At 39.0% G+C, this 22866-nt stretch overlaps 1 protein-coding gene across 1 annotated transcript in view; it reads right to left on the minus strand.

Moving 5' to 3' along the window:
• Window positions 1–507: 507 nt before the first annotated feature.
• EMB3113 (Ribosomal protein S5 family protein) overlaps window positions 508–22866 on the minus strand; it is a 46668-nt gene continuing 24309 nt past the window's right edge. The window contains exon 2 of the mRNA XM_089821238.1: window positions 508–1068. Within this exon, the coding sequence (XP_089677364.1) occupies window positions 819–1068 (250 nt within the window). The 3' untranslated portion in view covers window positions 508–818. The remainder of the gene's footprint in view (window positions 1069–22866) is intronic.

Below are 22866 nucleotides of genomic sequence, written 5' to 3' on the forward strand. Positions count from 1 at the left end.
ATCCAGCATGATAAATAGTATTTTACAAAAAATTATTTTCATAGACATTCGTCTAAATCAAAAAACAGGTAAAGGTCAACTATTAAAAAACTTCAGGAAGCCTCAAGAGCAAAGATTCAGGTTAAAACATAGTACCAATTAAATGTGAATCTTTTTTTCTCATACAATATATCACTACAGGTATAACAGAAAAATCAGCTGTGGCATTTGTACAAGATATTTATCAGCTTCCTAATACAAACTCATTCTAAGTAAATGTGAGCATCACTGTCGGGCACCAATTCATGAAAATTTCAATCAGGCATAAGATGTCAAAATTGAAAAACCATTTTTGTAAGTCACAAAAAACTGAGCTATATCTGATGTCAGAGTGTAGTCATAATTTGAAATAACATAAATAAAAGGACTGTTCGTTAAGAAGTGTAGAACTCTTAGGAAATAAGAGCTAAATAAACGTGCATAAAGGATAAAAGATATTTGACCCCTCCAAAGAATCCAACTTCACACTTACACAAGCCAGAACAGCTCATTCATTTTTAAATTAAAAAACATAGGAGTCCAATTTCCAAGCTCCAGACGTAAGTCCCAGAATGCTGAAAAGAAATCCAAAACAAACACTAACACTAAAACTGTTGATCTGTGCTCCAAACAGAACTATCCATCCGATTCAATTCCACAATGAGATTAAAGAAGGTTGACAACAATCTTTTGAAACCCTTACAAAGACCTTTAAGGTTTTTCCAAACTGAAAATCAAAGGGAATTTGTACCAAAACTAAGGATTTACATAGGATCTACAGAAAGAAACAGAAAAAAAAATCATTTCCATAGCTCCTCCACAGGTATCCCTCGAAGCTCTGAGACCTGTTGAAAAGTCCTCATTTGTGAAAAAGCATCAATAACAGCCCTGCAATTATTTAGAGCATTATCACAACCTAATTGCTTTCCCAGTCCATTCTGTATACCAGCAAGTTCTAACATAAGCCTCACAGCACCACCAGCACTGACACCACTACCAGAGGGAGCAGGTCTAAGCATCACTTTAGCAGCACCATAATGACCCTCGGCCCTATAATCATAAATCCAGATGAGATAGTGAAGAAGGGTAAACATAATGCAAAGAAACAAGTATAGAACGAGCAGAGAGATTAATACAATATTATTCTACTAATTAATCTTCTAAACCGAAATACAAAATAAGTAGGCAAAAAGAGTGTCTTCGTTGAAACTTCAAAGAGATAAAATGGATGCCAAATAAAATATACATACATAAATATACTACAGGTCCACAAACTTTTGTAGCTTTCCAATTCACTACTCTCTTGTGCATTTGTTATTCTCTCTCTCCCCCTCTGTCTGTACCTAAAAAGAATACAAAAATCTGGGCAATAATTGTTCATTTTAATTGAAACTGCAAAGAGATCAAGAACAATGAGCAGAATTAAAATCTATTAATGTGTCTTTGTTCATCAAAATAAGTACACAATGTGCAGAGACACATTAATATATTACAATTCCAGGTACTGTTCTTCTGGCCTTTTGGCAGTTTCAATTAATATGAATAATTATTGCCTACTTATTTTGTATTTATTTAATTCTATATAAATGTGTGTTGAGAGAAAGAGAGAATGCATAACAAATACAGAGAACTCGGCAATCTCATTTAAGGGTACCCACTTCATGACATAAAGGGAAGCTGGCTCGTTAAAGATGCCTAAGTTTCAAGCAGCCAAGAAAGTGAGTTTAAAAGCTACCAAAAATTGTGGACCTAGAGACAGCTTAAGATGTCTTAACCTACTTCCTCTTTCTTTCATCTTCTTTTGCATAGAGCTCGAAATGAAAATTAGAATAATGTTTTGACAAAAGGGAGTGGATTCTTGTCGTCAATGACATTATGATGGATATGAAGATAAAGGACTGGCTGATTTGTGCAACATGTAACAATTGGTTAGTGATACTGAGCCAGTTTGGTAACTTGTGATCAGGTATGCTAAGTTACTGATTTGGGTACCGGATGCAGATGCAAGAAGCGGGTGTGAGATCTTTTTTGGAGGGGAGGCGGATGCATTTGACAGCGTGTGTGTATATATACATAATATTGCTAAACATTTTATATATCAATATATATATATATATTGCTAAATATTATTAATTTTTTTATACGTTAATTTTTAAAAAATCTAAAACAATAACAAAAAGAAAAGAAAAGAACAATTTAATCATAATCAATTCACAGAGATATTCTGTGGAACTGGTGATTTTCAGCAGTGTTCAATATTTTTTCTTGGTGCCTTCAGCAGAGTTGACGAAGATGTCCTTTTACCACTCAGTGCCTGATATGCCATGTTTTTGGAGTTTTCTGGCCACAACACACAAGTCCAGCTCCGGTCATGCAGTGTTTGTGGGGTCTGTTCCGTGTTTTCCACAAACGAAGACTTTTTTTCTACCCTCATGACTTACCTGGTACATGTCTTCTGTCAAAAATGCCACATCAGCAGCAGGAGAGTTTTTTTCTTTTTTGTCGCAGGAGGGGGGTGGATGACCTGCAATTATTCAGACGGGGAGGGGACGGTGAGCACCCGCCTCCACTTCCACCCTCCAGCCAGATGCATCGGTATCCATGCAGGTATGAAGAGTAAAGCATTAGCCTAATGTGAAGTGCGGGTCGAGAAATCACCCCAACCATTACATACGGAGTAATTCCTTTATTTAGTAAAAACATATGGTGTAACCCTTTCTAAAAGGAATTCTTCCAGAAAACTTGAATGTCAGGGTGCTTTTTACTGACCATCGCATTTCAAGTTGAGCATTTTTATTGCAGTTTGATTTATTTATAGTTTTGGATCTTTAGTTATTTACATACCTAACAGGAGTGCTATGACCAGCTAGAAATTTGTTAATCAGATCAAGAAATTCATAATTGATTTCACAGGAAAATGCATCTTACATTGTCTGTTTCTCAAAGTGCCTGATCCAAGCCAATCTTGCACCATTTCTCAATATAAGCTTAGATACTATAACCATGTCATGCAGTGATTCAAACAGTTAGAAAAATGTTATGCAAATCAAGAGATTCGTAATTTATTTCAGGGACAATGCCTCATCTTCTAAGTTGCCAGTCCAGTTTGGATACCAATTTGGATTCGATCAATTTTTTTTACGGTGGGCTTGGGTTCACTCCGGGTTTGTCAATACAAATATGAAACTTAACTACTTGCAATATGCAGCTGTCATGTCCCCATTTTGGAGGCAATTTGATTTAATTAATTTAATTAATTAGGTTATCCAAAATAATGAATATTTTATGAGGATGACTAATTAATTATTTTAATTAAATAAATAAGTGGTATTAAGTTAATTATTTATAAAGTTATCAAATAAATAAATATTAAAAGGTAACTTTATATTTAATTAATTTAATAAAGTGACTTGAATTATAAAATATTTTATAAAGTCACTTAATAGATAAAATAAAATAATGTTCTAGAAGTTTCTAGAGAAAGTGGAGGAAAAAAAAAAATAGGCACCCTGGGCTTCATTCTAATCATCCAATTGTTTATTTCTCTCTTGACATCAAATTGTGATTCAGTCACATAGTCTATTGTGGAGCCAAGTGGTTCCAGATAGTCAATTGATCTTTGGGAACGAAAACTCCCTTGGATTTGCATAACTGAGGAAGTGAAATATCTTCTGAAGGGTTGCACATTTGGATGTGATACTTCAGTCACTTCAGCTAGGGCATCATTGGGCCTAAGACCATTTTTCAACATTTCAGCATTTCAAGAGGCAATTTTAGCAGGGCCGAAATTATTGGAGGTCATTTCTAGTAGGTCTGAAATTATAGGAAGCCATTTTAAAGCAGAACCGAAAAAGCAGGCCAAAAAAGCAGTGCGAAAAAGCAGGCCGAAAAAGCAAGCCAAAAAAATAGCTTCGAAAAAAAAGCGGAACGAAAAAAGCAAATCTGGAAAAAGCAAGGGGAAAAAACAGATCAAAAAAAAAAAAAAAAAAACATACAAAGCAGAAGGGGCAGCGTTGAAGGAAATTATTGCAGCCATCTACAATCAGGTTCTTCACTTCTCATTAGGCATATTTTCTGAGAAATGTAGGTTTTTAGCTGAGTACAAAATATAACTTCAGCACTTCACTATTTCACATTGTACTTGTCTTTGTTTGCCATTTGGCATTATTGGTATCAAAGGAAGGCTAGGATTTTGCAATTGAAAGAGCGTTGTAATATTTAGACTATCTATATTGCAAACCTAGAGTTGATGATCAGCTTATTAGTTTGCATTCCAATTGTTTGACAAAATATCAATTGGCTGTAAATTCTCTTTTTAGCATAAATAATGTTATAATTTTGCATACTAAGTGTTTATACTAATGACACTTGGTTGTAAGTGCATTAATGCCATCTTAGGTTGCATCCAAAATATTTGTCATAATTACTAGTTGTTGTAGCTGTATATTGCAAGTAGTTAAGTCACATATTTGTATTGAATATTGTCAAAATTAGTTGCACATTCATGTTAGGTCATTGTTTAGACAATCTGGAGTCTTTTTTGTAAGCATTCTCTTTGATGCAAACCGAAACAAGAGTCATTGCAGCAATCTGAAAAGTTATATCAGTCATATGATCCCTTGTATGCAAAGTGTTTGACAAAATTCTTCGAGCCTTCATTCAGCATTTTAAGGTCGGAATTGAGCAGGACTATTACAGTGGTATCAGAGCTTGCTTACAAAGTGTTTGACAAAATGTCAAACAACTAAAGTATAAAGATTTTTGGTGTTTGAAGAAGTCATAACCTATTGGGGTTATTACAGTGGTATCAGAGCGGTTTCCTGCCAGCTTGATTGGGTTATTTTAGATTGAATTCAATTATCAGTATGGCTTTAATAGGAGACAAGGATTTGGAAGAAAGAATGCACAATGTAAGGAAAAAATTAGATTGTCCATTTCAGCAAACAGAGGACCTTCTAAGAACTTTGGAGGAGTTGGAAACTTATTTAGGCAAGTTTGATCAGTCAAGACCCGAAGCTATGCAAACAGTTTTATCTCCAGCATTTGGTTCGTTGGTTAAGCCCCGATTATTGAGACATCATGATGAGGTAATAAGACTTACAACTCTCTCTTGCATTAGTGAAATCATGAGGATAATAGCTGGCCTTGATTCTTATGACGATCAAATTATGAGAGAGATACTTCATGCCATGGTAAAAAGCTTCGAAAAGTTGGACATCCGGGACCCTATTTCACATAGAGGGCGAAATTACTTGAAGTATTTGCGAGGTGTAGATTTGAAAATATTATGCTGGCAATAGGTTGTATTGGTGACATTCGCAGGATGTTTAATACATTTTGGAATATTATGGACAAGTTTCATCCCAGCAAGGTGTTGGCATCAATGCACTCCATCATGTTCACAATCCTGTTTGAGGAGGATGAAATTTCTAAACTTTTGGCAAAAGACTTATGGTATGTTTGGACAAAAGAGAGGAATTTGTTACCTATGGCACATACGTGGTTAAAGAGCCTGATTGATAGGCCTAAGGATCGTACCTTCCCTATGACAAGCAAAAACTTGTATGAGGAGTTTAACAGACATGCGGATTCGATACAGGGAGACATTAGCACATCTTCAGGTAATGGTTTATCTGCATCATCTTCACAGGCAGAAGGGGTTACAGATGTTGTACAGGTTGAGCCAGTTGCATCAGAAGGTGATATCACAAGCACACTGGATTGCGTGATTGACACAGATAGTGATTACAATACAATTGGGCTAGATGAAGTTACAGCAGTTGGGGATAGTGTCATGTTTGAGACTAGTAGCTCTTCACTTGGTTTGGCAAGCCAGCTGAAGACAAGGGGCAAAGATATTGTCGCGGCTTTATCTCATCATGACAGGATGCATGGATTGATTGAGAATCACATTTGGATGATTCAACTGCAAGAGAGATAGAAAGGAGTCACAACAGTTTCTTCTTGTGTTGACTTACAGGCAATTAGGGAAGGAATGGGAACGATGAAGTTGAGTTATTTACATCTTCTATCAGATCGTGACCATCTTCTTAGCCTTGTCGGAGACTATTCAGATGCCTTGAGGAGAAAGGAGGAGGAAGTTGACAAGCTTTCTCGCAAGCTTGAGGACACTCGAGCTTCTTTGGTGAATACTCCATTGGCATTACAGGACTGGAAGAGACATGGGGATAAGCATGGCATGGAGTTGAGTTTAGTTTCATCTTGCACCCCTGATACTCAGCTTTCTGCAGCACGTAAATCATATGTGGTCGTTGATAATGTTGTGAGTTCATCTTGCATTCACATCCAAGATACAAGGACAATGTCAGATAGGTATGTGGAGTTAGTTGGTATTGGTCATATTACTCAGTTGAGGAGTTTGCTTGAGTTACCAGCTGATTCTAGTTTACGGATATGGACTCGAGATTGTTTCATTGGCGTTTGGGATTCAGTTGACTAGAGATCTTTAACACTTTTTGGTAGCAGTGATTGTTTGGGTGCTATCATGGATTTGATTAGCAGATTGCACGGTGTTGTCTTTTCTTGTGCCAGCAGCTTGTCCGATGTTGGTATTAGTTTTTATACACCGGTGTTGGGCTTTGTTCATATATCCAGTCGACCATTCTTGCTGGAATGTGTTGATGATCTTTCATATTTGGCAGTGTGTACAGATGAGTCCCAGGATCATATTGGCATTGATGACATCCACGAGGATGCAGTGGGCAATTTTGAAGACTTAGTTTCCTTGGCAGTTTCTTTTGGTACAAAGGAGTTGGATAGCCGTGCTACAGTTTTTGATACTCCGTATGTTGATGCGAACTTTGGAGTTGATTCGTAGGATATGGATGGTAATACTCTAGAGACCAATAACTTTGAGGATACTCCTTTAGACAGTGCGTCAAAGGAGGTTTGTGGGAGACAGTCTACCCAATGCCATCATGTGTCTAGTCAGTTGAGAGTTAGTGAGCGAGACATTGCTATAGCTTGCCAGCATTTCGATGCTGCTCATCAGTTGTTAGCAGTTTATGGATGGGGTTCTCCTACTAGTGATGAGCAGGGAGGCAGTTATCTTCTCTTGACAGAGTTCCACTCTTTATGGGAGGCTATCCGGATTCTAAGATAGAATTATATGCAGTTGGTAGCCGACAGAGATTATCTTATGGAGTGGGGGAGTACAACATACGATGCATTATTGGCCAAGGAAGATGAGGTGAGTGAGCTTACTCAGCAGCTCGAGGTGACTTCTGAGATTCTTGAGAGTACATAGTTGGCTTTCGAGGAGTCACAGTTTCATTTGGCTAAGGTGACCATGGAGTTACAGCGACTGCAGTCTTTACCAGATTCTGTACAGTCACAAGCTGTGGTGTCTAGTGATCCGAGGATGTCCATGGTCGAGATTATCAGAGACAGTGGAGATGGGGATGCATCCATCCTTGATACTAACATTGGCATATCAGGTTCGTTCCCACTAGAGTCAGGTTCAGTTAAGTTGGGTGCTGCAGCAGATTGTTGTATGCTTGACATGGTGGTGGCCTCTAGTACAGATGGCACGGAGACTAAGGATGTTGTATCAAAGATCATGTGTGATGTTGGTGAGCCAGCAGTTGGCATGGTTCCTGCTAGTAATACTACTCCCTTGGTGATGTCTTTGGAGGTAGTAGTCAGTTCCAACATGGTTAATGATCGATTGCAGTTAGTTTCATTTGGATTGCAATCTGAGCCACTGACTGAGATTGGCGCATTCTATCGGCATTACACTGTGAGGTATGCTCATCAATTTACCTTTGATGACCATGTTGATGAAATGATGATACAGAGATGTACTTTGGTTCCTAGTGCTCGTCATCAGTTATGGGACGGTTTGACGCCTCGGGATGAGGTTGTGATAGGCATGACATGGCAATAGGTTCTGCGGTTGATAGCTTGATAATACATGACTTAGAGCAGGAGTTTGGGAGTGATGCTTCAGCGGTTGTTGTTATTGATTCTACTCCTTTGGCTATGACATCTCCTGACTTAGCTGGTGATCAGTCATAGTGGGTTGTATCACTTGTTCATGGTGAGCTGTTGACTGAGGTTGGTTCTTTTTATCAGCATTATACTGCAGGGTATGTACATCAGTTAGCATTTGATATTTGTGTTGAGGAGTTGATGGTAGGCAAATTTGGTTTGGGTTCCATTTCTTGCTGTTTATCTTGTGATGTCTTTTCACCATCAGCAGTGCATGGGAGTTATGGTTATGAGACAGTGGCCGGTGATTTGCAGAGTTGTGTTGACTGCAGGAGTTGTACAGTGTGTGGATTCTCCATACTTGGTACAGTTTCATTCAAGAGCGTTCACCATTGTTGCAGAGTTGGATTGTACATTCCGTATAGGCCAATGGGATGTGTTGATGGTATTTACTGTGTTGGCAGTTTGATTTGTCCACTTTACTTGGGTTTTGATTTTCTAAGAGTTTGTGTCTCGTGGGTTTCTGACTGTGGCAGTTGTGATTTTGGAGTTTGCTTGAGCTGTAATTGTCAGTTTGATTATGGATTCCTCTTGGTTATATTGCAAAGGATATTACAGGAGCCTGTGTTAATTGACAGTAGTATAATTCATGACGACATTTGAGATCCAAGCGGATTGAGTGGTTTATTGTTCAGCCATTGCTTGGGGACAAGCAATTTTAAGAAGGGTGAACTGTCATGTCCCCATTTTGGAGGCAATTTGATTTAATTAATTTAATTAATTAGGTTATCCAAAATAATGAATATTTTATGAGGATGACTAATTAATTATTTTAATTAAATAAATAAGTGGTATTAAGTTAATTATTTATAAAGTTATCAAATAAATAAATATTAAAAGGTAACTTTATATTTAATTAATTTAATAAAGTGACTTGAATTATAAAATATTTTATAAAGTCACTTAATAGATAAAATAAAATAATGTTCTAGAAGTTTTTGGAGAAAGTGGAGAAAAAATAAATAAATAGGCACCCCGGGCTTCATTCTAATCATCCAGTTGTTTATTTCTCTCTTGACATCAAATTGTGATTCAGTCACATAGTCTATTGTGGAGCCAAGTGGTTCCAGATAGTCAATTGATCTTTGGGAACGAAAACTCCCTTGGATTTGCATAACTGAGGAAGTGAAATATCTTCTGAAGGGTTGCACATTTGGAGGTGATACTTCAGCTAGGGCATCATTGGGCCTAAGGCCATTTTTCAGCATTTCAACATTTCAGGAGGCATTTTTAGCAGAGCCGAAATTATTGAAGGTCATTTCTAGCAGGTCTGAAATTATAGGAAGCCATTTTAAAGCAAAACCGAAAAAGCAGGCCGAAAAAGCAGTTCGAAAAAGCAGGCTGAAAAAAAAAACTAAAAAAGTAGGCCAAAAAAGCAGTCCGAAAAAGCAGTTCCGAAAAAAAAAGCAATCCGAAAAAGCAGTTCGAAAAAGCAAAATGAAAAAAGCAAAATCCGGAAAGAGCAAGTGGAAAAAGCAGATCAGAATAAATAAATTAAAAAAAAAAAAAAACAAAGCAGAAGGGGTAGCATTGAAGGAAATATTTTCACTTCTCATTTGGCATATTTTTTGAGAAATATAGGTTTTCAGCTGACTACAAAATATAGCTTCAGCACTTCACTATTTCACATTGTACTTGTCTTTGTTTGCCATTTGGCATTATTGGTATCAAAGGAAGGCTAGGATTTTGCAATTGAAAGAGCGTTGTAATTTTTAGACTATCTATATTGCAAACCTAGAGTTGATGATCAACTTATTAGTTTGCATTCCAATTGTTTGACAAAATATCAATTGGTTGTAAGTTCTCTTTTTGGCATAAATAATGTTATAATTTTGCATACTAAGTGTTTATATTAATGACACTTGGTTGTAAGTGCATTAATGCCATCTTAGGTTGCATCCAAAGTATTTGTCATAATTACTAGTTGCTGTAGCTACATATTGCAAGTAGTTAAGTCACATATTTGTATTGAATATTGTCAAAATTAGTTGCACATTCATGTTAGGTCATTGTTTAGACAATCTGGTGTCTTTTTTGTAAGCATTCTCTTTGATGCAAACCGAAACAAGAGTCATTGCAGCAATCTGAAAAGTTATATCAGTCATATGATCCCTTGTATGCAAAGTGTTTGACAGAATTCTTCGAGCCTTCAATCAGCATTTTAAGGTCGGAATTGAGCAGGACTATTACAGTGGTATCAGAGCTTGCTTACAAAGTGTTTGACGAAATGTCAAACAACTAAAGTATAAAGATTTTTGGTGTTTGAAGAAGTTATAACCTATTGGGGTTATTACATCTAAGTTGCCAGTCTAGTTTGGATACCAATTTGGATTTGATCAATTTTTTTTAGGGTGGGCTCGGGTTCACTCTGGGTTTGTCTATACAAAAACATATAAAACTAAAAATATATATACATATATGCAGCAGAAAATAATTTCATAATACACCACTATGCTGATAGTTTGGAAAATTAGATAAATGCACCACCATATATATTAATGCTCAAGCCCAAAATAATATAGTAAAATGCCAAAATACACCATCATATCAATGTTTCAGTTCAAAAATTATAATGTCAACCTTAACAATCAGCCATCACTGATAAAACATCATCGAAATTCGTCAAACATATCATCATCCTCTTGCTGTGGCAGATTAGAAGCACAAACAGCGCCCCTTGCATCAGTACCAACAATATTAGCCTTAGGAGCAGCCTCGTGATCACTAGCTAGCTCATGATCATCATCATCAACTTCACATGCACCAAGGTGGGCAATTGAATCATCTAACTCCACATGGTCTGATTCAACAGCCCACTGTTTTGCCTCCCCTTTTTTGTAGGTATTGTCTTTCAGTGTTAGAAGCCTCAAGTTTGAATGCACACAGATGAAGTTTCCTGCCTTCTTGGAATGCAGTCTATGGTGTTTTATTGAGTGGATAAAGGAGTATGTGCTCTATTTTCTCTCTGATTATGATGAATTAGCAACCTATCAAGATCTTTGTTCTAAAATTAGAGAGTTGAGAGGTACAAAAAAAAATTTAAAATATTTATTCAATATTCATCAACAAGAATTTGGAAATTAGAATCTTAAGAATTAAGAACTTGCTTCTGATAAAACTTCAATGGCAATGGATTGTAGGTGCTGGTATATTTCTCCATCAAAGTACCACCATTTATAAGCATCAGCAACTTCTTTGTCTTGAAGCACATCAACACCAAAATCATTGGTGCTTACAAAACTTGTGAATTTAGACCTCACCATAGGTTGTATGTGATTGGGAAAGAGTCTAATAAGGGCCGCCTTGTACTCATAAGCAACTACGGTTTCTTGTATCTTTCCATCCATCAAATACTATGGACACACTTGTTTTAATCCATGAATCCTGATGAACTTCAAGGAGTCGTCTAAATGTTTCACTCTTTGTCCAATAGAGTCTCATTAATTGATCTCACTTCATTTGCTTGTCTTCCCTTCAACTTTGGGCTGACTTGGACAAAATTTGATGCCTTTTTGAGGGATAAAGCATAAATGTGTTTTCACTCTACTATAAGAGTTTTGATATTCCTCCTTAAAATGGCTACAAATCCAAAGAAAATCTCCTCCACCTAGTAGTTATTGAACTATTTCTACATATGTCTGTTTACCATATTGGTAAAGAAATCAACGCATACAGACAATGGAACAGAATAGCAGAATTATACTCGCACATGCCAGAAATACATTATGCTTCATAATATCCGTAATAGTAGATGATTTAATGATTTACAATGATCCCAGACGGGATTATAAATACTATCCGCCGAACCTTCCCGAAGGAGTCCGTCGGCCACAATCATTATGTCCACTACAAACTATTTAGTCGTCGAAACACCGACGACAGTCAATCCGTCGGCTACAGAAACACCGCCGGGACCATCCAATCGGCTGACACCATCCCCCCCAACAGAAAAGTCGTCTCCTGACGACTATTACAAAATATCTGAAACAAATTAACAAACAAAATACATTAACAGAGTGACTACAACAAAAAATCTGCTTCTGTCACATCACTTCCACATTCATCCCGTTACATCTGTAGCCTCTGCTAACACAATACTGTCTCCTCGAGCTGACCTTGATAGCCACCCGTGCTGCTTTCTCTGCTTCCAACACTGGGTCCACTGAGCTAAGTGTCGTGGCACTGCCTCCAACTGGATGATTAGCTCCTCCCGAGCTCTCTACGCATCCACCAAGACAGCCTCCCGGCCAACACCTACTCCCAGTACCTCTGGTACACAGAATGTCCATGCCTGTAGCAACTTCAACTCTTCTCAACTGGTCAGACTCCCACGACTAATATCCGTCATGACTGGAGGTCCAGGGGACAACGCCCCCGACGGGGTCCTGGGGCAGCGCCCCAAGTGCGCTCCCTGCCAAGACCAAATTAGCACTTCGAAACCCACACAAAACTGCACAGAACACACCATTTCTGTCATTTTCTGCCGATTCTACACTCTTTCTGGCAACCACAGATGCTTCCCCTTTCCTTTGGCATCATCTACTACTCATTCCAAACAACTTGAATCTGTCATCGTTTTTTTTTTTTTTTTTTTTTTTTTTTTTAAATTAATAGCTCCTCACTTCTGACTGCTTCCATGGCTTCCAGGCTTACACACACCTCTTTCCCCCTCCTGTATTCCAATCCTCCAACTAAAATTTTCTAGTCCGCCACACACCTTTCCCACTGCTAACTCAAACCTTCACCCAAAGCCAAAGCTGTCGCTTGCTAGATTGACGACATGCACATGCTCCCTTCTAGCGTGCGTTCCGTATCCAAATCAAATCGTCGCCCGAGCCGAAAAATCTGTTGAAATAATAAACGCCAATCCTTCAACCTCAAAAAAAAAACCTCCTTCCCAGAAAATAAAGTTGCTTATCTCAACCCCCCACTGCAAACTGCCATCCGGCGCCAAAATAAACATAAACCATAACACCACGGGAGATTGCTTAACAGTGGCGGGAGACTGTTTTACAAGCGGCAAAAATCATTGAAAAAGAAGCACACGGAAATGAGAAACCCACAGGGTCGCAGCAAGGCCGGGCACCTCCCGCGGAAGAGGTCCGCAGAACACCTCCTGCGGACAGGTGCCTGCGGGGCACCTCCTGCAGAGGAGGTCCGCAGAACACCACTCGTGGGGCACCTCCCGCGGCCAGGTGCCCACGGAGGCCTTTTTTTTTTTCCAGAATTTTTTTTTTTTTTCAAATTTTTTTTTTTTCCAGTTTTTTTTTTTTTTCAAATTTTTTTTTTCCAGTTTTTTTTTTTTTTCAAATTTTTTTTTTTCCAGTTTTTTTTTTTTTTTGACAAAAATAAAATAAAATAGAAAGACAACACCTCAACTTTGCCTCCAGGCGTTGCCATTCTGCAACGACAACGGAGTCAACTGGCCATTCTGTGACAGCGACGAAGTCTTCCTGGCATCATATAGTTCCAATTTAAATCCGTTGACCACCGGAGGCACCTCTTGCTCGTCCAATGTCTCCAATTTTATCACCCGATTGTCACCGACCTCCCGAGTCTAATCTGGTCCAACCCATCTTGCCTTAAACCTTTCCTATTTCATTTCATCCCGACCGTCGTACTTGAGTACCAACTACCCCAGCTGAAACCTACTGAGTTTGTCATGCCACGCCTTATGTTTGTTCTGTGTTACCTCCGTCACCCACTGTGTCTGCGATCATCGCGCATCTAGCTTATTTCCTTGCTATCGGTACCCTTCAAGTAATTTTATGGTGTGATACGTTCTTTTCCTCCTGTGCGGTCCGTTCATCATGTACCGAATGGTGGGATCTTTCTTTTTTCTGGGTTTGTATTGTATGTCCTTCCCTTCTTCAACCGTAACCTCCTTTGCGTCATCTGCTTCTCTGTATTCCTCCGGACACTCATTTTCCTCCTTTTTCTCACCTTCGTCAACCCTTAGCATATTACAACTTGGAAAGAGTTCGTAGTCTTCTATTTGCCAATGGTAAAGGCCATTCACCGAGTCTAAGTCGTCGTCATTCAATCCTCCGTCTAGTCTCAATATTCCTTCTTCGCTCGGTTCCATTCTCTTCTTTCCTTTGTCGTCATTTCTTTCGTCATCACTGTCACCTTCACCTTCTGAGTCTGACGATGCTGCCTCCTCACCTACGTTTGTGTGTGCAGGTCAATTATGAATCTTTTGCCTCCGCACTCCATTGATAGGGTATTTCGTTTCCAATCATGTTTTACTTTTGCTTGCACCAACCAATCCCGTCCCAGAATAGCATCATATCCTTTTCTTTTCAATGGAATGACTACGAAATCCAATAAAAATGGTTGGGTATCAATGGTTACCGGTTGCGCTTTCAAAATTCCCAACGGTTTGATTCCATGTTGGTCTGCCGTGAGCAACTAAAATGCAGGTGGCTACAATGTCAGCTTTCCCAACTTCTTCCAAGTATCCTTTGGCAACACATTCATGCCGGACCCTCCATCAACAATTGTGTCTATCAGAACATTTTCCAAAATCCCCATCTCAACGACTGCCGGATGCCGTTCGGGTGCGAGTGCCAGCAGCATTGGGTCTGTTGTCATCACTTCTCTACTATCCCTTCCTGTGTCCTCCGTTGCTTTCGAAAACGGTGTATGATTCAGAATGGTCGTCCGTAACTGAGGCATTGTGAGAAGGAGGTCACTTATCTTGACCGGTATCTCCCTTTGTAAGATCTGTCGTACAATGTTTTGTTCTGCGAAGTTCCTTGCCAAGGTGTCGATGATGTCCTTCAACTGAGATGTCCCTGCCGACAATGCCTTTCCAATTTCCACCTGCGCTTTCCCCAATTTTCTCTTTTCCTCCGCTTGCCTTCGTGTAATTGCCAGAACCTCCTCTACATCCATGCCGACAATGATCAAGTTTACTCCAGACTTTGGACACTTGGAATCTTCGTGATCGCCGGGTCCGCACCATCTGCATAATAATTTCGGTGTGTTTGCCGCTATACAATCCCGCTCAAAATGACCCCACAAATTACATGTTCGGCATTGAACGATCGACCATCCGTTTGCATCATACTGGGTTCGACTTCGGCTACCATTATTATTGTTATTGTTTGCATTGTTGTTATTTTGCCCTCTGTTATTATTCCTGTACCCTCCGGATGTGGCACTTGCGCTATTCGTATTTCTGCTACTGCCCAACGGGGAAGCCTCCTATGTAAGAAACACCTGCGGAGATCCTCTTGTCTTCATGTTAAAGGGGCATTCTTTTGTGGAATGGCCTATGATCTGACAAATGTCACAAAATTGGTTCTTTGGACACGATCCTTTAGTATGACCGTCGGTCTTACACTCCGTGCACCACAGTTCACTGCCTTTTGGCTCCTTCTGCATATTTTTAAACTCCTTCATCATGCGAACCATATCCTTCTGTAGGGCACAAACCTTCTTGTTGCTGCCTTCGTCATCGCTGCTATCATCTCCGACAAGCTCGTCATCATCAGAATCAGAGGAGCTAGTTTTCTTCTTCTTTGTCTTCTGATCACTTTCAAGGTCCAGTGCTCTATTATACGCGTCCGCATATGGTGACGGTGGCACAATTTTCATTTTCCTCCGCAATTTCGAGCGTAGACCGTCCACGAACCATATTTTTTGCAATCCATCCACCGGCTTGCTTTCCATTTTGTTAAGTCTTTTAATCTCCTGGCGTAGACACGGACAGTTTCGTGCTTCCCCTGTTTGGTATTGAAAATCTCTGCTACAATTTCATTATCATCCCGCAAGAGTTTAAATTCCGCCAGGAACTCCTTTTTAATGTTATCCCAGCTATTTAGCTTTTGTGGATCCGTATCCGAAAACCAATCAATCGCCACACCCCATAAGGTTGCCAGAAATTGCTTGACCCATTCGTTGGCATCTGTGATTCCATTTGCCTGCCAGATCGTCTCACATGTCTTACAATGTCGAATGGGGTCGGCTGTACCATCACCCTCAAACTTCGGCAACTTTTCTTTGGGTCCCGCCATCACAACTGAATTTGGTAGAGAGGCGTTACTGGGTCCTGCAACACTGGCGCTGTTTACTCCAACACCGGAGGTCTGCACTCTCGCACCAGCGGTCTGCACTCCCACACCGGAGGTCTGAACTCCCACACCGGAGATCTGCACTCCCACATCGGCGGTCTACACTCCCACACCGGCGGACTTCTCTCCCACACCGGCGGACTGCTCTCCCACACCGAAGGTCTGCACTTCCACTCCGGCAGTGTCGACAACTGTGAAGCTTGGTGAAGAAGAAGGATCTTCTGAAGTTGTTTCCCGCGGAAGTCTATCCCGGACGAAGAGGTCACTCCACGCTCGTGCTCCCTCGGCACTGCGAGCCGTGCGAGTTGATGCTCTTTCGTCTGAATTTTCTTCCCTCGGCGAACACAAATTCAAGAACTCCTCTCGTGCTTCTTCCACCAATTCCACCCACTGTCGAGTCTCCTCCAACAATGCCTCCGCATTCCTGTTTCCGTCGGCAATCTTCTGGAATCTCCTTCGGCGGTCTGCCTGCTGTGCCAGAATTAAATGTTCTTGTGCAATACGGATTCCATCTTTTCCCTTCGCCTTATTTCGATCCTTGTTAAGCTGATTTGGCATTAATCTTCATTCCTCCCACCTTCCAGATTCATAAGGCAACGGCGCCAAATGTTTACCGTATTGGTAAAGAAATCGGCGTATACAGACAATGGAACAAAATAGCAGAATTATACTCGCACATGCCAGACATACATTATGCTTCATAATATCCGTAATAGTAGATGATTTAATGATTTACAATGATCCCAAACGGGATATAAATACTATCCACCGAACCTTCCCGAAGGAGTCCGTCGGCCACAATCATTATGTCCGCTACAAACTATTTACCCATCGGCTACAAAATACAAAACATCGACGACAGTCAATCCGTTGGCTACATAAACACCGCCGGGACCATCCAGTCGGTTGACAATGTCTATAGTGGAGAGCTCCGGTTTATTTTGAACCAAGAGTTCCTAGAGCTAGAAGCATTTGCCATTCTATGAATCTATCAACAACATACAAAGCCATAAACCAAAATGAAAAACTAAAATAAAAACTAGAGAGTTCATTTCATTTTGTTAAAAAATGCTTGGAAACGTTTAAAAACAAATGAAGTTAACAAAAACCTGCCTCTTTTGTTGAAATCTTCCTCTTCAATGTCTTTAAGGAGTTTTCAACACTTGCAACAACATAGGAATTGCTCACAAACCAGCTTAGAGCATACAACAATCACCCTTCAACACTCCTTGAGAAATGGCAAGCAAACAAGAAAGTTTACCAATGAAGGCCAAGAGTTTTCTTTTTCATTCACAAATGTGCAAATGAGATATGTTTCATCTTTTTAGTCTTTTTAGGGATCTATTTTAGGGTTGGAGAGTACACCAAAATAGACCAAAAGAAACTTTTTAAGAAATTAAAAAACTATCAAAATTTTGCTCGGGTTTGGTCATTGATGTCAAAATCATTGCAAATTTGTCAAAACTCTCCCCAAGTCTAGCAGACATAACCCACAGGCTAAATGTGGTACCCCGACACAGATCCAAGGCAGATGCAATTGGACAAAAATTTGGGCTGAACCAAACTAGAAGCCTAAGATTTCCAAGAAGAATTTGGTAACTTACCTCATCTTGCATCATCTATTTCTCGAAGTACTTGATCCAAGCCACTCATTTCTCAATATATTAGCTTAAATAATATAACCATGTTATAGGATTCACCAGGAACTCTATAGACTTGTCAACATTTGAGACAAGGCAATGCAAACAAGGCCTGCACATTTGCCCTGAAGTTTGGTAAGTTTAAAAATGTTTTGCCACGGAAAATTTGAACTCGGTTTAAAAAACAAAATCCCTCTTCTTGCATCACCTATTCTCTAACCGTTTGGTTCCTGGAAGATGACAGGAATTGGCTTTTTCAAAATCCGGATTTGAAAATTTTTGCATTTGTTTCAAAATTGGCAAAATTGAATTAGCATATCGGACTTCCAATTTTGCCTCAAAACCAGATTTTCCAACTTCCTACTAGCAAGTAGGAATTGAAAATCAAAACCTGGTTACGTTTTTTAAGGAGTGTAAAAACAATAGATTGGACTACTTTTTGAAATTTGCCTTCAACTCCAAGATTACGCATAAAAATGTGTCTTCACACACATCTTCGGAGTGAAACAAATGATTCAAGTAAAATCCCAACAATCAGAATGAAGATTTGCAAAACCTTGATTTGGCTAAACCAAGGTTTGTAGAAATCCTGGTTTTTTAAATTCCACGAACCAAACGGACCCTAAACGCAAGCAATAATTACTAAGTACAAGATCGTTCTTTTGTTAATTAGTTTTAGTAATTTTTTAACTATATTATGCAACAATTCAGTTCAATTGATAGTGAACTTCCTTACAACTTGGAATTGTAATATGCATACAAAATGCAAAGATAAATAAAAAAATAAATCTATCCAAACAGAAGCATAAGTTTTATCTAGGAATGCTCAAGATAAACAAAACCGGTCAGAAGTAGCAATATTATCTTCCCCCTTGGAATATTCAATCAATTACAAGTGTAAGAAATTCACAACATATATCGTCTATTTGTCTAATGCTCAATGGCTTTGAATACTTCCAATCACATAGTCGTGTAATTTTCTCTAAACTTCCCTCTAATTGTACTCTCAACCTTGTGTACTATGCTTTGTAATTTGATAGATTATGCTTTTCCAACCAAAGAAACATTTACTATAGAATGACTTTGAAGATCAAATCCAACTTTTTCATGTCTTCAAATAGATGCAAGACATCTCTCCCCCTACAAGGAAAGACTCTTAATTTGGCATCAAAAGAGTAAACGTTAAGTTGTTGACTTCTTTTCTAGAAAAAACCACCCCGACTAATTGACCAGAAATTTCATAACCTCCCCAACAATTGTGTAATAAAACCATTGGTTGCAAAACTAGATCAAAGATTTTTTTTCTACTCTAAAAATTAAATCTTGGTGTCTAGAAATAAGATTCCATCACATCTCCCTATTCATTCTCCAAGGCAATGCTTGTCACTAAAGTGCCTTGCAATAAAAGTTAGGGATGTTTTGTCACACTATAAAGACATAGTTTGCAGACTTGGACTCAAAAAGTAATTAGAATGCCCAAAAAAATTGAACTAGGAAAAAATCAGCAACTTAAAAAAAGCTAAAATTTCTTGAGAAAACAAATTCCTTTTGCAAAATTCAATTACAAAATCTATCACACAGAGTCTAAAACCGCAAGAAAGTGTTTTCTATTAAATTTGAATCTTCAATACAAATGGACCACAAAACCGCATTATCGTGTGAAGCTATATAGGGGATACAATACGTACTCACTAATTGATAGCTATTTTGAATTATGATGATTGTTTTGGAATATCATAATCATAAATTTCATAGTTAAGCAAGTCAAAATTATAACAATTTGCAGTCTTGTTGCTATTTGAAGTCAATTTTATCTATCTAGCATTGATTTAAGTTTAAACAATTGAGTCAAACGCGCCCAATGTAGAAAGTTTAACCGGAACACCCAAACAACAAAGGGGTCATAGGTGAGTTGGGTGTAGGCCCCCTACCACACAAAAAGCATCTTGGCAAGATCATTAGGTCAAGCCGAAGAAATATTTTTGGGACTTAGTGTCGAACAAGTTGAATAATTGAGAGGAGGGTGAAATTACTCCCACTCTTATTAAAATTTTTGATCTGTTAGTTAATACTTAACAATCAACAACCACCACTTAAGATTTGTTGGTTGAAGAATAGTAAATTACCAAAACAAAGATAAGCATGAAAACATAGAACACCAACACAGTCAACGCCAGGATTTACATAGAAAACCCAAACTAGGAAAAACCACTAGAAGCTATTTCTCATGAAATGATAAACACTAGTTAGGGTGATACTAGTTAAGGTGATTTTGTACAAGGTTAATTGCTTGAAATGCTCGCTCCAACATTAAGGGGTATTGTCAATAGGCTTCACTACTAGGGTGGCTACTACCTAGAAATACAATAAGGCTCTCTGTTAATAGAATAAGGCTTGTTGTCGATAGAATAAAGCTCACATGAAAGATAAAATAAGAACCACCACTAAGTATTGTTGTTGAGCCTCTACAATTACAGTCTACTACTATCTACACCTCCTCGAATCAGCTAAGTAACTAAGTTTGCACTTGCATCACATATAGCTCACATATAAGCAACAAGATCACATGAATTATATACACAAACTTGATTACACGGACTTGCATACCCTACTTGAAATGATACTTTATCTATACTAGATGCACACCATAGATCAATCGGCTAAAACAAATTTGAGATAGGATACACCACCTCGAGCAATACAACAATCCTCAAGCAATTCAATACAACACAACTATGGTGCCAACAGTTATGATGAATGCACTAGGAAAAGAAATTTTGGGACCAAAATCAAAACCACGTGTTGTTGGTTTGCTAACAAGTATGCGGGGGGGGAGAGAATCATTATACACTAGGTAATTTCAACTTTTCTCTTTGACCTATCTTTTAAGCATAAACAATGAAAACAATCATAGCATCACATAACATAGTATTTATCTCGTGGAAACCCAACTAGGGAGAAAACCACAGTGTGTGAGTGGATCCTCACAAAGCTTACACTCTCTTGAAGTGTACCCAATCAAGAGTTTATCTCTGTTAAAAGATTACAAGGGCACCGTTAGGTGCCAACTGGTTAAGGGCTTTAGATGAGACATGTGAAAGTCTTGCCCAATTAAGAGTAACCTGGTTAAAGGACTTCAGAACACAAGCTAATGTGTCACGCTGTTAGGGGATTCAATACAAAGAACCTGTTAGGGTCCACCCTCGACGGGATTTGTTGTTGTAGAGATTAGTAAATAGCAGAGGGGGTGATCTAATCAAAATAGCTACTACACTTAGCTCAAGCACAGAGCCCTCGATGCTCCTTGGACCTGTCTAGGACTATGCTTTGCTCTCCTTCAACTCTACGACTTAGACACAATCACTTACGTGCTTGGCATTGCTTGCTCTTGCACACTTTTCTCACTTGTGCAGTTCGGGCTCACTAGCTTCTCCTCGACACATTGTTCGTGACTTCACACTATCACACTTCTCACTCCAAGAATACACTTAGCTCAACTCTGTGGCTCCCTTGCTATTTGCTGTGCAATCTAGCCTTTTCTCTTGAAGCATCGTTCTCCTTTATAGTCTTTTCTTGTTCTTCTTCGAAACCTTAATCTATGAATTCAAAATTTGAACTCTCAAGCCTATTCCTAGCTTGTCCCCTCCTGTTATCATGTCTCGCTCTTGTCAAATGTAGCCTGTACGAACAAAAGTCCCCAATGTTCTATGACGATGATGGCTTGCATCACTGGAAAGAATTCAAATTTGGATTCTTTCGATTGTTTCTTGACATGACAATACTAGCACCATTAAATGCAACGATGAGTGCATTTCTACCTACTTCATGACGTGGCTGTTACATGCTTCTTTATGTTGACCTGACCAATCCATCCTATGTGACTACCGGTCACACGATCTTGCTTGACTACTTGGCATCTTCTTTCATGTTCTTACTCACTTAACATGACTTCATCTGAGTGGTAGTCCTTTACCATTGCCTCTGTTGGGCTTCTTCTCCTTCCTCCAATCACCCTTGTGAACTAGAGTCGCACATATAAGTTCAATGCGCTTCACCGGTCATGACTCTATACCGGTCGCCGTTCCTTCTTCGTCTTGACATCAATGACAACATAGTCATAATTGAGTGCACTAGCCACTACACCGCTCAGTCGTTAGGCTTTGGGATAGTTATGCCAACACACACACATCACACAAGATTGACCCAAAATATGATCTAATGAGAATGATGCATACCACCACCAAGGCACGAAATGGTAAGACAATGCTCAACCAATGCTAAAACACATCGCCCAGTACAAAAGCTATCAGTGAAAGATAATCAATATGCAACCAACTGATACACCAAGTTGTCGTTACACATCCACTGACACACCAAAGTTTGAGAGAAGATGTTGACATCAATGGCAAACATCAACCTCACATTCTAACAATCTCCCCATTTGTCATTGATGGAAAAATTCATCAATAACAAAGCATAGAAAGAAGATCACCAGAATCAATACCAAAACACCAAAATTCTCCCCCTTCGACAACAATGACAAAGGGCCAAAAAAAAAAACTACTATTCCCCTTACTGACACGCACTGCTCCCCGTGAAAGGAAGCACACTAACATTGACCCAAAAAGATATAGATGTGCAAAACCACTAGACCAATGCGCATACCAGTGCTCACCAATTAGCACCAAGAAGGGACAAAATGCCCAACTTCCCTCTAAGATACTTGAAAGTATCCTTAGACAAAGGTTTTGTGAATATATCTCTGATGTGTTCCTTTGTTCGTACATACACTAGGTTAACTTCTCCAACCTCAACCTTTTCTCTAATAAAGTGATATCTAATACCAATTGTTTTGTTCTACAATGCACTACATGATTCCTTGATATACAGATAACACTACCATTATCACATAGGATAGGAAATAGATCAAAAAAAATTGATTCCTATGTTCTTCGAAGATTCATGCATCCTTAATACCTATGAAAAACATGAGGATGTTGCAATATATTCTAATTCAACAATTGAAAGAATTATAGAGCCCTCCTTGCTTGACCAAGCAACTAACCGAAAGCCAAGAAAGAAGGCTCCCCCACTAGTACTCTTTGAATCATCCCAAGATC

Source organism: Cupressus sempervirens, chromosome 3 (assembly GCF_028749045.1).
Source record: "Cupressus sempervirens isolate cs-2001-9-10 chromosome 3, ASM2874904v1, whole genome shotgun sequence".
Classification (NCBI taxonomy): Eukaryota; Viridiplantae; Streptophyta; class Pinopsida; order Cupressales; family Cupressaceae; genus Cupressus; species Cupressus sempervirens.